This window comes from Mesoplodon mirus, assembly GCF_964341445.2.
Source record: "Mesoplodon mirus genome assembly, chromosome: 10".
Taxonomy (NCBI): Eukaryota; Metazoa; Chordata; class Mammalia; order Artiodactyla; family Ziphiidae; genus Mesoplodon; species Mesoplodon mirus.
Window position 1 is genome coordinate 67,919,212 of NC_138986.1, and position 16,264 is coordinate 67,935,475.

At 37.9% G+C, this 16,264-nt stretch overlaps 1 protein-coding gene across 2 annotated transcripts in view; it reads left to right on the plus strand.

Annotated features, from left to right (window-relative positions):
- Window positions 1–16,264, plus strand: part of RNGTT (RNA guanylyltransferase and 5'-phosphatase) — a 237,893-nt gene that overhangs the window by 118,323 nt on the left and 103,306 nt on the right. For both annotated transcript variants that reach the window (XM_082633617.1, XM_082633618.1), the window contains exon 12: window positions 4,727–4,795. In XM_082633617.1, the coding sequence (XP_082489743.1) occupies window positions 4,727–4,795 (69 nt within the window). The remainder of the gene's footprint in view (window positions 1–4,726; window positions 4,796–16,264) is intronic.

Here is a 16,264-nt window from a genome sequence, read left to right on the forward strand (position 1 = left end):
ATCTTTCTTGTCCTACCCCTGGTCTTTTCCTGTGAATCCTGATAGAAACCTGGGGAATAGAGCTAGTGAGTAGGTTCGGAGTCCTCTTGTGTTTGGAACTTCCAGGGATTCTATACTGTTATACTAACCCACACTCGGTTTTTAAGAATTGATCAAACTTTCAGTTTTTCTTTGCACCCACTTTTGTGGCTGCCATTTTTTCCTCTTATGCTCTTCCAAAGGTGAATGGGTTCATGTGTCTCATCTTTCTTTGGAGGGCCTGGGATTCAGTTTACCTGATTTTGTGGAGACCTCAACCCTCTAAACCTTAACAAAAGCGATGATTTTATAGATTGTCTGCTTTTTTAAAAATTTATTGTCAGGTTAGACATGTTTTACACTGTAAGTAAAAGTGGAACTTTCCCATAAAAAGCTTTTAAAAGATAACCTTAGGGACTTTCCTGGTGGCGCAGTGGTTAAGAAGCCGTCTGCCAGTGCAGGGTACATGGGTTCGATCCCTGGTACGGGAAGATCCCACATGCCACGGAGCAACTAAGCCCGTGCGCCACTAGCCCGTGAGCCACAACTACTGAGTCCGTGTGACTAGAGCCCGTGCTCCACAACAAGAGAAGCCACCGCAATGAGAAACCCGTGCACCGCAATGAGAAACCTGTGCACCGCAACAAAGAGTTGCCCCTGGTGGCCACAGCTAGAGAAAGCCTGTGTGCAGCAACGAAGACCCAACACAGCCATAAAGAAAGAAAGAAAGGAAGGAAAGAAAGAAAGAAAGAAAAAGAAAAAAAAGGATAACCTTAAAGGTGGTGAACACTTTCAAGATTATGAATACAGACCTAAGGAATGGATGAGGGGGGAAAAAACTTTGCTAATGTTATTCAAACGGTACTTGTAGCTTAAGATAACATCTGTAGTGACAGTCTCATGTATAATTTGAAGTATGCTATAACTCAGAGATAGCAGTGAAAATAATGGAAATGTGTTAAGTGATTTTAAGTTTTGGCTCTAACGATAAAGACACTGATATACAGAAGATGCTCATAAGTTTGGATAAATTTTCTTTCAGCAATTATGATTGGGAAAAAGCAATATTTTAAATTTAACATATTATTTTATATATGTGATTTCTAATATGAATAAATGAATTATATATATTTGTTATATAAATTAAGAAAATTTTTAGATTTTATCGCTGAAAAAAAAACTTCCCTCCACCCCAAGAATTTTACCTCCCTTTGTATGTATCTTACTCATATAGTACATGCTACAATACATTTAAAGTCTGTACTTTTTTTTTTTTTTTTTTGCGGTATGTGGGCCTCTCACTGTTGTGGCCTCTCCTGTTGCGGAGCACAGGCTCTGGACACGCAGGCTCAGCGGCCATGGCTCACGGGCCTAGCTGCTCCGCGGCATGTGGGATCCTCCCAGACCGGGGCACGGACCTGCGTTCCCTGTATTGGCAGGCGGACTCTCAACCACTGCGCCACCAAGGAAGCCCTAAGTCTGTACTTTTTAAATGATGATTGGAGGACCTATATATGTGGGAAGTTTCAGAAGTCTTTGGGGCATTTGTTTCAGAGAGTCAGAGACTTTCTCTGGTTATTTCCTTTTTGTTTGTTTTTTTCAAATAAATTTATTTATTTATTTTATTTATTTCTTTCTGGCTGCGTTGGGTCTTTGTTGCTGCATGTGGGCTTTCTCTAGTTTTGGCGAGCGGGGGCCACTCTTCGTTGCGGTGCGCAGGCTTCTCATTGCCGTGGCTTCTCTTGTTGTGGAGCATGGGCTCTAGGCTCATGAGCTTCAGTAGTTGTGGCACACGGGCTCAGTAGTTGCGGCACGCGGGCTCAGGCACACGGGCTTAGTTGCTCTGCAGCATGTGGGATCTTCCCAGACCAGGGGTGGAACCCGTGTCCCCTGCATTGGCAGGCAGATTCTTAACCACTGCGCCACCAGGGAAGTCCTCTATTTCCTTATTTTTAATTAAAGTCTGATTGAAATCTGTTCTGAGTGATTTTACTTTTTTAGCTGTCTGACTTGAAGCTAGTCACTTAATTGCTGATGGTCTCAGTTTCCTTTTCTGGTGAAGTGAATAGTAATATAAAATTCAAAATTATACATCTCATGAGGAGTTGTGTGTTTTGAATGATGTACACATATTAAGAACCAAGTACAACAACACTTTATAGTAGGTCTTTAATATATGCTAGGTAATATTGTAAATGTATTAAGTAAAGAAAGAAATATTGTCTAGAGTAATCAATAAGCAGTAAAACGAGTGAAAACAAGCAGTATTTCTTCTTTTGACCTAAGAAGTTTCATAGTCCCTTAAATTCTCTGATTCTTAAAAACTTAGAGGAAAATAAAAAAGGAAGTTACTTTCATTTCTGCAGCAGGTAACATCATGTTATTTAGAGTTTTGCCAACACTATACTTTATACTGTTAACTTTATATATACTTTATCTACAAGGATGGTCCAGTATATGAATGGGAGAAAGATGGTCTAAGAATGGAAAAGCTATGTTTACTTGCTATAAATGATGTACCTACTATAAAAGAACAAATTGTTTAACCTTTGAAAAGTGTTTTTTAGAAAGATAATTGTGGTATTTTGTTTTCATTGCTTCATTCCTCAGCAGGATTTTATGCTATGAATTTAGTAGGTTACCTTTTCTTACATGATGAAGTACAAGAATTACCAATTTTATACATTTTTTTTCTTGTTTGACCCTTTACCCATCATTAGTTCATTAGAAGAAATCAGTACTTTTAATCCATATTGAACTTTTACTTCAGGAATTTCCTCCTCATATGGGTAGGTCATTTAAACCTACGAATGAATTGGAGATCAGTTTCAGATCTGGTCTGAAATTTTTACCTATTTGGCCAAACTCTGGATAATATGGCTCTAAGAGTCCCAGTCTGCAAGCTCCCCACTTTCTTAGTGTCATAATAAGATGAAAGAACAAAACACAACAAAAAAGAAAATATCAAGAGCATTACAGTTGAAAAAAAATTGTGGTAAAATATGCATAGCATAAAATTGACCATTTAATCATTTTTAAGCACACATTTCAGTGGCTTTAAGTACATTCACATTGTTGTGTAACCATTGCCATCATTTATTTCCACATCTTTTTCATCTTTCCAAACTGAGACTCTGTACCCATCAAACGCTAACACCTTGTTCTCTCCTCCCCAAGACTCTGTAATTTCTGTCCCCATGAATTTGACTAAGGAGCATTACAGGTTTACGGAAGTGTAGATTATTCAAACTCAAACTGGTCTTAAAGCAGTTAGAAACTAGGATTGCTCTTACTTTTCTTTGCTGAACTGCCCCCAGTTTAGAGAAATTACAGATTTCAAGGAATGAAATGGCAGAGAAGATGAAGTCACAGTTTGGGAGGAGAATCACAGATCTTGTGGCATGTGCAATATACTGGAAATTTTGATTGTTGCTTTTGGAATGCAAATCTGCCTTTAAGTGTAGTGGTTTTATAGAGGATGTGATTGTGATGAAAGATTGTGATTGAATAACACACAGCATATCCAGAATTTTGGTGGAACATATTTGAATCCCGGAACTCTCCTAAATGTTTTCTTGGCAGTTGGCCAGACTCTGGGTACCATGACACTATTACCTGGCTCTGTGAAAGTATCTTCTGCTCTCTTCCCTGAGATGCAGAAAATCAGTGTGTAGGTCCTCACTCAGTGGTGCATATGTTCAGTTCTTCAGAATAATATAAAAATCCATGGAAGAGAAGCATTTAAAAACTACTTGTTCAGAACTAATTAGAGAGCGTTGGGCCTATAACTCTGCATTTCAGTAGATATGGCATTGAAAAAACTTGTTATTTGTATTTCATGCTGTGTATTCCTTGCAATGCAGTTTTTTTGCTTGAAAAAAATGTAATAAAGACAAAAAATGAGGCAAAAAGTAGGACAAAAAGAAAGGTTAAATTTTTCTGCTTGAAGGTTTGGGGAAAACACAGATAATGCATTTGGGGCTGCCATCCCCAAAAGCTAGCTTCTTTTTACAGATTCTCAGAGAATATCATCCCGGCTCCATCTATCCCCAAGCAAGATTCTCTGCTCTCTCCTTTTTTGTGTATGTTTATTTTTATTCCCTTTATTTATTACTTCCCAGAGTTTCTACTTTTGTTTCGGTTTTGGCCTATGCCTTCCTTCCTTTTATGCTGGCTCAGCATAGTGCATTTAAAAATATGTTTTATAACTGGAAGTTTGTACCTTTGACCACCGTCATAAGATAACTAAGTACTAGGGATGTAATATACAACATGACTAATATAATTAACACTGCTGTATGTTATATATGAAAGTTGTTAAGAGCGTAAATCCTGAGTTCTCATCACAAGGAAAAAAATATATTTATTTTTATTTTGTATCTGTATGAGATGAGTGCTGTATGTCAATTATACCTTAATAAAACTGGAAGAAGAAAAAAATTTTTTTTAATATTTTATCCATCATCTTGGTTATTGTAGTTAGAACTGTTGTTCGAGATATCTAGCCTGCCATGGAATGGAAACCTTCATATATTAAAAAATAATCTTACAATATATTAACCTAGATCCCTCTGGTTCACCCCTCTCCCCCATTTTGTATTTCCGTTTTTAAAGCTTATGTATTAAGAAGTTCTTATAAATCTTACAAAAAATTAAAAAACTTTTAAAGTGATTATTGTGTTTCTAAAAATGTGTGTTTATTTTATAGCTACTTGAAGGAAATTTTGCCAAAGAAGTCAGCCATGAAATGGATGGTCTCATTTTCCAGCCCACTGGAGTAAGTACATTTGTCTCTGTGTGCATGTGTGTGTAGTGTGTATGTGTATCCGTGTACGCCCATGCATGTCTATGTAAAGTACATTTTCCTTAGATATATTTACTTAGGATTGATTACTGCTATACTCACTGCTTTTCCTTAAAACAAATTTTCATTATAAAATAAAATATTTCATTTATACTAAATACATATAATAGTACAATGAACAGTTGTTTGCTTTTCACTTAGCTTAGGAAATAAATATGGCTGATCATTATTTTTCAAGGAAGTTATTAGTCTTTTAATATAATTAGTTTTCTTACTACTCTTGCACAATGAATGTTTCTTACTAGAAATCTACCAATAACCTTATACAAATAAACACTTATTTCTTTCTGTAGCCCAGTATATCTTTAAGTATTAATATTTTTAAAACTTCATTTTGCCATGGATGAGTAAAATTCAGAGTTATCAATATTTGAAGAAAAACACAATTCTTTGCATATTTATTCCATGTCAGATTTCTGAAACTCACTGAAGAACTTTTCACCAACTTAATGGTCAAATCATATATTTGGAGTAATTATGTTTTACTGATGGTAGGGTTTCTCTCCCTCCACATCACTGACGTTTTGGGCCACATAATCCTTTGCTGCGGGAAGCTGTCCTGTGCATGGTAGGATGTTTCGCAGTATCTTTGGTCTGTACTTACCAGGTGCCAGTATTACTTCTCCCTCCCACCCCTCCAGCTTGTGACAACCAAAAATATACACATTCACTGCCTCATTTCCCCTGAAGGGCAAATTTGCCTTCACTTGAGAACCTGTGCTCTGTGGGGCAGTGATTTTCCAAAATGTGGCCTGTGGGCTTCCCTGGTGACGCAGTGGTTGAGAATCTGCCTGCTAATGCAGGGGACACGGGTTCGAGCCCTGGTCTGGGAGGATCCCACATGCCATGGAGCAACTAGGCCCGTGAGCCACAACTACTGAGCATGCGCGTCTGGAGCCTGTGCTCTGCAACAAGAGAGGGTGCGATAGTGAGAGGCCCGCGCACCGCGATGAAGAGTGGCCTCTGCTTGCCACAACTAGAGAAAGCCCTTGCACAGAAATGAAGACCCAACACAGCAAAAATAAATAAATAAATTAATAAACTCCTACCCCCAACATCTTCTTAAAAAAAAAAAAAATGTGGCCTGTGGACAAGGTAGCATTAGCACCACCCAGAAAGTTGTTATAAATGTCACGCACCACAGACCTACTGATGAGAAACTGCTGGGAATGGAGTCCAGCAATTTGTGCTTTCTCAGGCTTTCCCAGTGACTCTGATGCGTTTTCAAGTAGGAGAACCACTGCTCTTATAGGAAAGAGTTGTATTTCATGTGCCACACCTTGTCATAAGCTTCATTTTGCCTTCACTAACTCTATCCTTAGAAATTAGGGTGCAAGCTAGTTGTGAAGTTATGTAGAGACGCATCAAACTGGGTACCTGGAGAAAAGGGAAGGAGGCTGTAATATTTTTGAACATTATGTATTAAGCACTATATTATATATGCTTTACGTGTATAGTAAAACTCTGCTATTATGCAAATTTAGGTATAACGTGGTATGTGATTGGCTTCTGTCTTCTTCCCAGCCCCCCTTGCCAAACAGATGGAGGGAAACATCTTTTGTGGTTGAAGGAGGAGGAGATGGAGGAGAGTTAGAGGCTGGGGACAGAAATAGTAGAAAATACTATTTTAGGAAGATAGACATTAGATCTTTGAGTTCCAGTATTTTCTAAGTCTAATCTCCCTGGAATGAAAGAAATAAAATCTAACTATAACAGGAATTACAGTGTTTAATTCTGTTAAACTCATGGTGGTTCGGACCCATGCATGTATGGGATTTTGGCATATGTAAGAGCAGTGGCCTGACAGGTGAGTCTTGTGATGTCTAGTGTAGTCAGTTGGTTTATCAGTCTGTCCCTCTTCTAGTAACCACACTTGTTATTACGATGACTTCATAATTGATTTTCTTAAGTATTTGTGGACATTTGGTTTATTTAACATGAAAGTTTCAATCAGTTTGTCAGGTTACCCAAAAATTCTTGTTGGGAGTTTAATTGGAAACGCTTTGAAGTTAGATTAATTTGGAGAAAATCAGTGTTTTTACAGTGTTCAATTGTCTTCTCAATGAATAAGGTAGAGCTCTTTTTAGGTCTTTTCCTGTTCTCCAATCCAGTTTAGTTTGTTTTTTTTTTTTGCGGTACGCGGGCCTCTCACTGTTGTGGCTTCTCCCGTTGCGGAGCACAGGCTCCGGACGCACAGCCTCAGCGACCATGGCTCACGGGCCCAGCTGCTCCGTGGCATGTGGGATCGTCCCGGACCGGGGCACGAACCCGTGTCCTCTGCGTCGGCAGGCGGACTCTCAACCACTGTGCCACCAGGGAAACCCTGCTCTAGGTCTTTTGTATAAGGAGGTAAGAAGAGAGTTGATTATAGACAGGTGTAGCTTCCAAAGGTGGGAGGAGACATGATTTTAGGTGGTCCAGAGACAGGGCATTAAATGACATTGCATTACACAATGAGAATTTAGTCCCATTCCAGTTTTTATACATTCTTTCAGTTTATAAAGTATACTTATTTCTAGTTTTGAATATCTAAGATTTGCTAATCTTTCCCTTTTTAACAAAATGAGTGTGGACTTAGTTTTACACTGTTCAAAGGGCAACATTCTCTACTAGAGTTTAGTATCATTGGTTCATTTCCATCATGTGTAGTTTTTAATGCTACTTATTATTTAGGGTAAGCGATACCATTGTCTATTTATGGTATGTGGTGTACCATTTGGCATAAAGTTTCCTGAATATCTTTGGGGGCCATTTTTTAGCCTGCTGCAGTTATTTAGCTTGATATGACATTTCCAACTAATAGCCATAGACCCTAATACCCAGTGTCATTTCTGTTTTGGTCCTTGTAAGGTTTTAAGTTACCTTCCTTCCTTAGGCTTTCTTTTTTCTTTTTTTTTTTTTCTTTTTTTCTTTTTGCGGTACGCGGGCCTCTCACTGTTGTGGCCTCTCCCGTTGCGGAGCACAGGCTCTGGACGCGCAGGCTCAGTAGCCATGGCTCACGGGCCCAGCCGCTCCGCGGCATGTGGGATCCTCCTGGACCGGGGCAGGAACCCATGTCCCCTGCATCGGCAGGCGGACTCTGAACCACTGCGCCACCAGGGAAACTCCTTAGGCTTTCTTTTTAAAGCAAGTTCTGAATTAGAAGTTTAGGACCCTTAATCAGGCCAAGAACTTTAAAATGTAAAATTTGCCAACATTTCTAAGTTTTCCTTCTGGGGAAGTCTAAAATCTTGGATGAACTCAGCTTTAATAATGAAGTGCAGGCAGGGTGAGTGTTAGACCCCTATGACAAAATAAAACAGTGTATCAGAGATAACCTGTATTTTTTTGTCATGTTAAAATATTTTTTCACCCTTTATTTTTACTTTGGAGGATATGCAAATGTTAGAATCCACAGTTCTTTTCCCTGGAATTCTTCAGACCAACCCTCCAGTGTCTTGCTGGGTGGCATTTGCCTGGCTGTTAGCATTCTCCGCATGGAGAAGATAAAGGGGCGAGGGTGTGCTCTTCAGTAGGTAAACTTTTCACTTCACTCTCCAAGGTTCACTTTTCCTCTTCTGTGGTTGTTGAATCTTCTGGACTGGAGCTTCTGTCCTTCAGTTTTTCCACAGAATAAACATCTCCTGCCTCTTGCCAGGGTGGAGGAGGGAAGCTGGAGGTGTAAATGCTCCTTGTGAAGACTTTTACCCCAGTCTGTTTCCAGTACCAGGTCTCCCTTTCACCCCCTCGCACCCTTCTCAGTATCTGTTTTCGTATGTTACATAGCCTGTTCTGGGGAACTCAGCAGGAATTCCTCTGCCTTCGTGTTGGTTGCTGCAAGCACCTAGTATTCAGTGTCCTTTGCTCTCTGCTCTGTTAACTTCTCCATCTACTTTCTCTTTCCAGGATTCAACGCGTTGTTTTCTGCTGTTGTCTTCTCTCCTGTGTTTCCTTTTCTATTGATATCTCTTTTCTGTAACTCCCATTTTAGTGAGGTTTCAAATCAAAGTGGCTATGAATGCACATGTTTAGTCGACAACATTTATCAGGAAATCCCCCAAACTTCTCACAATGTGGTTTTGCATCTGTTGGCTTCCTTGAGCCAACAGGTTCAAATAACTGAAGAAAGGGACTCTTTTGAGCGACCAACTGAGCGATCTGAGCGAGGCTGCATGAAGTGGAGAGAAGATCCTGGTCAGGGGTGGGCAAAGCTTGGCTTTTAATCTGCAGCCCACTCTCTAATACCACAGAAATATTCCAAAGGCAAATGAAGGGTGAAAACTGAAGAGGATTCTTGGTGTATCTACTTTTGTAAAAACTTCTGGGCCTACGTTTGTTGGGTGCTAGTTACTTAAAACTTAGCAAGAAGTTAATTCTGCTTCACTATAGTAATTATAGTGAGGGAACTGAAGTTGAACAGAAGGTAGAAGATATTACTACTGCTAAAAAAAGAAGAAGAAGAAAGTATTTTGAATCCTGGCAAAATATTGAAGAACAGTGATAAAGATACTATATTAAAGTGATGATTCTGTTGAGGGCAAAACCCTAAACACCAGCTTAGAAGAAAGTTCATTTACCTTTTGATTTAATGTTCTGTTGTTCAGAGACATAACCTTGTAACACATCCAGAATTGCAGTTAGTTTATTACTTTTATAAGAAAAAGGACAAGGCAAGCTAATGGATGGTATATTCAGGAAAATAAAGCTTAGGATATTTCTTTGTGTTTATAAAGAAATGTACTAGTATCTGATATTTACTAAAACACAGCAGTCATTAATTACCATGAAAGCCTCAATTTAAAAAAAGTAGATTAAATTGCATTTATAGAATTATAGTAAATCGAAGCAGAAAAGAGAACTTCTAAGATTATCTAGCCCAGTGGTTTCAAAGCATGAATTTCCAAAATTCTGGGTTTCTGTGAACTGCCTCAGGGGACCATGTGCAGGAATAGGTTACTAGGTAAGCATTCTGTTTATCTCACAGGCAGCCCTGATTTATTTCTTTTATATATTGTACTTCTAGATAAGATTGTGTTTTAAAAAGGGCTTCATCTAAGTAAATACCATTTGTATCAACTGCTTTTTTGAAAGGTCACCAGTGATCTTTTTCCTTGCAAAATCAAGTTCATTTTTCAGCCCTTTTCTTACTGGATTATCTAGTGGTAGTCTATACCGCGTCCACACTTCCTTAAAAATACTCTCTTACGTGGCTTCATGCCGTTTCTTCTCCATCTCACTCAAGCTTTTCGTCTGCTACTAGCCATGATGTTCAGAGTTTCTAAAGGCTCAGTATGCTGGACCTTCATTTTTTACCATGATCTGCTCTCTCCCTTGAAATGTCTTCCACACTTGAGTTATCTCCTGTAAGCCTGACTCAGACTTTTGATTTCTATTTAAGCTCCAGATTTGTTTACCTAATTGCCTACCCTGATATCACCTTTTAAATTTCTCAGAAACACCAGAAGCTCAGTATACTTTGAAGCTGAACTCCATCCCTACTCCCCAAACAAACAAGCCAACATACAAACTGTACAAAATGATCCTTTCCCAACATTTCATCCCTCAGTTGCTTCTGTGCAGTTACTTGAGTGAGAAATCTAGATGTCATCTTTGACGCCTTTCCTTCTTTTATCCCTCTAATCCGTCTCCAAGTCTTGCTTTAGCTCCTAAATCTCTCTTAAATTATTCTCTTTTCTCTCTATTACCACTGCCACACTCCAGTGTGACTTGTCATTCACTGCCTCTTGCCTGGACCACTGCAGCGGTGTCCTAACTGGTCCTGAAGCCTCCACTTTATCCCCCTCCAGTCTTTTCTTCATGCCATATCCAGAGTGGTCTTCCTCCTTAATCTCTAGTGATTTTCCCTTGTTTTCAGGTTAAAGACCAAACCTAGATTTGAAGCCAGCTTACTCTCTTCTTTATCCCATGCTGCCTTTTTGTTTCCCCTTGTGTTTTGCTGTTGATGTGAAAGTAACTGATATTTTTATTTCAAGGTGACTTAATTATATTACTTTATTCATAAACAGTGTTTTAAAAAAATTGAAGTATAAGTTATACTTGCCAAAATATTTAAATATTTAGAGAAAAATGGGTATTTTCTTTGAAGAAGAAATTGGCTGTTTTCTTTAAAGAAGAAATTGGCAGTTTATTGTAATATGAACCTCTAGTCTTTCTAAGGCTTAAACCTCAAACTTTGAACAAACTGAGGTGATCGTTTTTAAAAAGAAGTATCTTCAGATTGAATTTTCCATCTGGTTAGTAGTCTATACCATAAACCAGATAGGTTTTATTAGGCCCTTATATATAAGGTTTTCAGTCTTACGATTTCATTGACATTTTGAATTGCTAATCTTTTGTGGTTTGTTACTAAAAATGAATATTTTAAGTGGCCGTTTGGCATTTTAATATGCTATAGGTAGTACAGCTTTTACTTGACAGCTATTAGATCTTTCAGTTTAATTTATAAAGTTGATAATCCTTGTTTGTTTACTAGCTTTTGCAAGCGGTTTTAATGATTTATGTAGCATAGTAAATTTTTATTTGTAGTAATGATTGATTTCTAACCTTTTAAAAATCATATTTGATTTTACTTTTGTCATCTGAAGACACATTTCTAGATAAGAATTTTTGTGCCATTAATAATCCCTCACTATGAAATAAAAGCAGAATTATATGTGATGAATTGCAAAATAGAGGTGGTAATAAAAACTTGAAATATATTCTTTGTTTTAGTAAAATAAGACTTTTTCTTATTTTATCTGCCAGCTACATTGTGATTAGTAAAACATAGAATTCTTTCTGTATTGAGTTTAGAGTATTTACTCTCAAGCAATGGTGATATAATTGTTTTTTTATGTTTTCATCACTATCTTGATTTTCTGTAAGGTGTTTCACCCATTGATCAATTTGCATGTAAATTGAGTCAGCTTTGATTTTAATATTGCTTTCTTGTGAAATATTAATGTTTTTATTAAGTCTTTACTACTGCCGGGTATATTGAATGTTATGGATAGATTGTAAAATGAAAATTGGAATTAGTCTAATGTCTTGTCTTGAAGTACATGACGAATTAGAGTGGTTTTCCTCTGTAGCAGAGATGGTTACCATGGTGAGAGCTTCTGTTGCCATGACATTTGCTTGCACATTTTGATAGGTCTTCAATTGAAGAAGGGCTCTGTTTCCTGGCAGACTGGAAAAGTGTCATTCTATCTTTCCCCCAAATATGTTGTTTTTTTATTGAAAAATATGTAATAATTTCCAAAGAATTGTAATAGGGAACTGCCAAGGAAGAAAATACATCTTGTTTATTTTTAATTTTTTTTTCTTAATCAACTTTTGGAACACAGCAAAATATTCTTAGCTTGCTTTTGTGTAAGGAAGAAGAAAAGAGAAGAATATTATTGTTCTAGCTTTCTTAATAAATAAAACATTTGCTTTTCCATTGAATTTTATTGACAAAATAAACAGCTGAAGAGGAATAATTTGTATTCAGCCTCAGCTAGATATAGATATATACTGTTACTGTACAACAAAAAGACACTGCTAATGATGATATATTGCTGGCAGAGAAAAGGAGAAATAAATGTAAATAAGGGCTTCACAAAATGAAGGAATCAGTGAATTCCAAGAAGGTAAATATATAAAGTGCAAAATCAGTTTTCATATGAATGATACATGTTAAACACAGTGAATTAAGGATAGTTCTTTTTTATTGATAACATTTAATAATGAAAAATTAATGGTAGATTTTTTTAAATTGTTTTTACAGTGGTATATTTTTAATTTGAATTTTAACTAGATAATACAGACATTTAACATGTAGCAAGAAAAATACAGAGAAGAAAGTCTCCCTCTCCTTCTTCTTGCCTCCCTCAATTATCTACTGTTGTTTGTTTTTAACTTATCTTCTCATAGTTTCTTTATGCATTTATAAGTAAATACAAATTTGTTAATACATTTTTATTCCCACTCCACTTTTCAAGGAAGGTAGCACATTATTTTGCACTTTGCTTTTCAGGATTTGTCCAGCCATGTATTTTTTTTTTTTTTTTTTTTTTGCGGTACGCGGGCCTCTCACTGTTATGGCTCCTCCAGTTGTGGAGCACAGGCTCCGGACGCGCAGGCTCAGCGGCCATGGCTCACGGGCCCAGCCGCTCCGTGGCATGTGGGATCTTCCCGGACCGGGGCACGAACCCGCGTCCCCTGCATCGGCAGGCGGACCCTCAACCACTGCGCCACCAGGGAAGCCCCCAGCTATGTATTTTAATGTATATTTTGTTAGTGCTCTAATTTGAGCATCTTGGGACATACTGGAATCAGCAGAAGGATAGGGCTTATTATTGATAGCTCCCATCCCTTATGCTTAGGGGAGTTCAGACTTCTAGGAGGAAATATTTAAAAACATACACTTCGTCAATTTAGAATAAATTTTCCTTTTGTTGTCAAAGTTCATTGATAACTTCAGTGGGGCTTTTTACTGGTAGACCAATTCATTTTGTAAAAGCTGCAAATTGAAGTATTCTGTACTGAGTACATCTTTACACCAGCTGTTTCTTCTGCAACAAACTGTTTTCTTCCTTTCTGTATTACTTCCATTCAGCCTTTGAATATCAAATTAGGTGTGGCTTCCTTGGGGAAGCCCGGCTGATTCGGTGAGTGTGACTCTCCCCTGTGTTCTTACAATGCTCTTCTTCATACCACTACTAAGAGCAGAGAAAATTATTTTAGTGATACTACGCAGCACAGATTAGCAAAAAAGGAGGGTAACGTACTTGATGTATAAAGTAACTAGGCTGCAGATGTTACTTGTATCTAGAGTTTGATTCCCCTATCAGTAGACCACTTTTATTTAGACTCGTGTCCACCAGAGAAGAGGAGAAACTCTGTGAGAATCTGCTAGCTGTCAAAGTTAGTGGAATTTTATACCAGATGGCAGTAGTCTTGGATATTAAGGGAGAATTAATCCTGAGCTTTGGAATATATTAGCTCATGCCTTCATCTGATAAATTGGGTGTCTACTGTATGTTATACACATTGCTGAGTAAGAAATAATAAAACTGGATAAAGGCAGCATTTCTGCCCTCAAAGGGCTACGAAGAAACTCCACCCTGCAGCAGTGTGAGAAGAGTGCAGACTGATGGAGTGGCAGAGGCACCTTGGTGGGCTCAGGGAGTAGGGCCAGGATACTTTGGGAGATGGGGCCTGTGCTGGAGATGAGACAGGACAGACGGTTCAGTAGGCTTTCAGTGGGGTCTGAGTGGGAGAGGAGAGGTAAGTGGTTTAGGTGCTGAGGTTTATTCGGTTGTCTGAGCGCCCTCTTCCCACTAGACACGGCATTGCCAGTTGCTTGTCCCTCCTACTCACTGCTCCACACAGAACTAGGCTAAAAGTAATTAGAAAAGAACTGACTTAAAATTGGTTCCTTTTGGAACAGTTTTATAACATGAGATCATCTAACCCAACCTTTCATCATTTGCTTTCGGACAAATGATATAAATATGTACTTTTTGTTAATAGTGGAAAGATTTCTGTATTACTGTGATTTGGGAATTTTTTGGACAAGTCTAACGATTTGGGTTCTCAGTTAATCTGTAAAAAGAGGGAGTTTAGTGCATGCTTTCAGTACCCCTCATTTTTCTAGTATTCTTACTCAGGTCTATTAACTGGTCTTGATACTAACTGGGTATTTTCATTTAACTTGTCTTTACCCCCATTTCCTTACTGGTTAAAGTTTAATTTCATGTGTAGTTATATGGAACTGCCCAGACATGGAAAGTAAAGCTGAAGTTGCAGAGGTCTTTGTGTAACTGTATTTTTTCAGAAATTATTTCATTAGAAATGTAAGCTACAGGTTATTTTATATTAAAACAACAGCAAGAAGAAATTAGACTTGTGAATCAGATAATAGAAATAGTAATACGAATGTATTTTTGAGTAAGTTTTCCAACCTAAATAAGCCAAGAAATTGTATTAATTCTCTAATATTAAATTGTACTCTCAAATCACAACTTCACTTTCCATAAGTAGTATGGAAGTACAACTTTCATAAGCAGATGAGAAATGTCAGCAAGCTTTTGAAAATGGAATTCTCCGTTTTCTTCCCCTGCTTCTTTCTATGATACCTCTCCCTACTATCTTTACCAAGTTTGTGACTTTTTAGAAATGAAATACCAAGGGGTTGCCTTGAGCTATTTTTATAGGAGATCGACTCTTCACCTCCTCTACATCAACAAGAACAGCATAGAGCACTGGGCCAGTTTAGTCTCAGAAAACTTGAGCAAACGTCCCCTCAACTCAGATATATTTGTGTTCTCATTGCGTAGAACTTTCTTGTAGCCTAATTATTCTTCAAAATGCAATTCATGCATTTTTCTTATTCAAGAAAACTTCCTTTACCCCTGCCCCCTGATTTTCATGTTTCTCTGTTGTTCTTCCTCAGCAACTTTGTTTGTGTTCATTTGAGTACTTCTCTAATCTCTCTTGGAGGTTATATTAAACCTCACTGTGGTTGAGCCCACTGTCTTGGGAGAATTTGTATCTTCCCCAACTAGTATGGTACTAGGCACATAGTAGGTAGTTAGTGTTGATTAGGGACTTTTCCTCCATACAGGATATTTATGTGTCTTGTTTTGCAAAATAGGTGTTTGTTATTTGCTTCTCAGTGAAACATGGGCAAAAGGATATAATCAAGTCAATAAATCTAGAGTTGTTTTACTTTTCTGTCCAGTAGAATTACCAAAGAGGATTTTTTCTGCTTTCTTTAAAACTAAATTCTAGAAAAACGACAAAAATAAAACAAATATATGCTAAGGCCAGGGATCTTTCCTAGCTTCAGGATGTGATCCTTCTGAAGAGGACAGTATGTCTCAGATTTCAGTGCAGGGCCTGGAATATATATTACGATAACATAACTGCTCACATTTTACTAGTGGAAATCATAGAGTAGCATGGGCTGCAAAGCATTTTAGGTACCTCTGGTTTAGATATCCTGTTTTTAGGCAAACAAAATGCTACTGTTGCATTTTTGCAAGTGAAATAGATGAAGCCCACACTTTGAATTTGCTTTGAATCATGAAGTTAGTAGTTAGTAGAGGCAAAGAAGAACCAGATATCCTGTCCTCTTTGTTGTTATTACTACTAGCTTCCTTTAGATCAGTTTCTCAACTTTGGTACCATTGACCATTTTGGGTTGGATAATTCTTTGCTGTGTACAGCTGTCCTGTGCGTTGTAGGATGTTTAGAAACATCCCTGGCTTCTACCCACTAGATGGCAGTAGCTCACCCTTCCCTCCCCAGTGTAACAACCAAAAATGTAGGCATTGCCAAATATCCCCCGGGGGGTAAAATCTCTAATTGAGAACCACTGTTTTGTATAGCAGGTATATCACTTCTGCCTTCATTTCA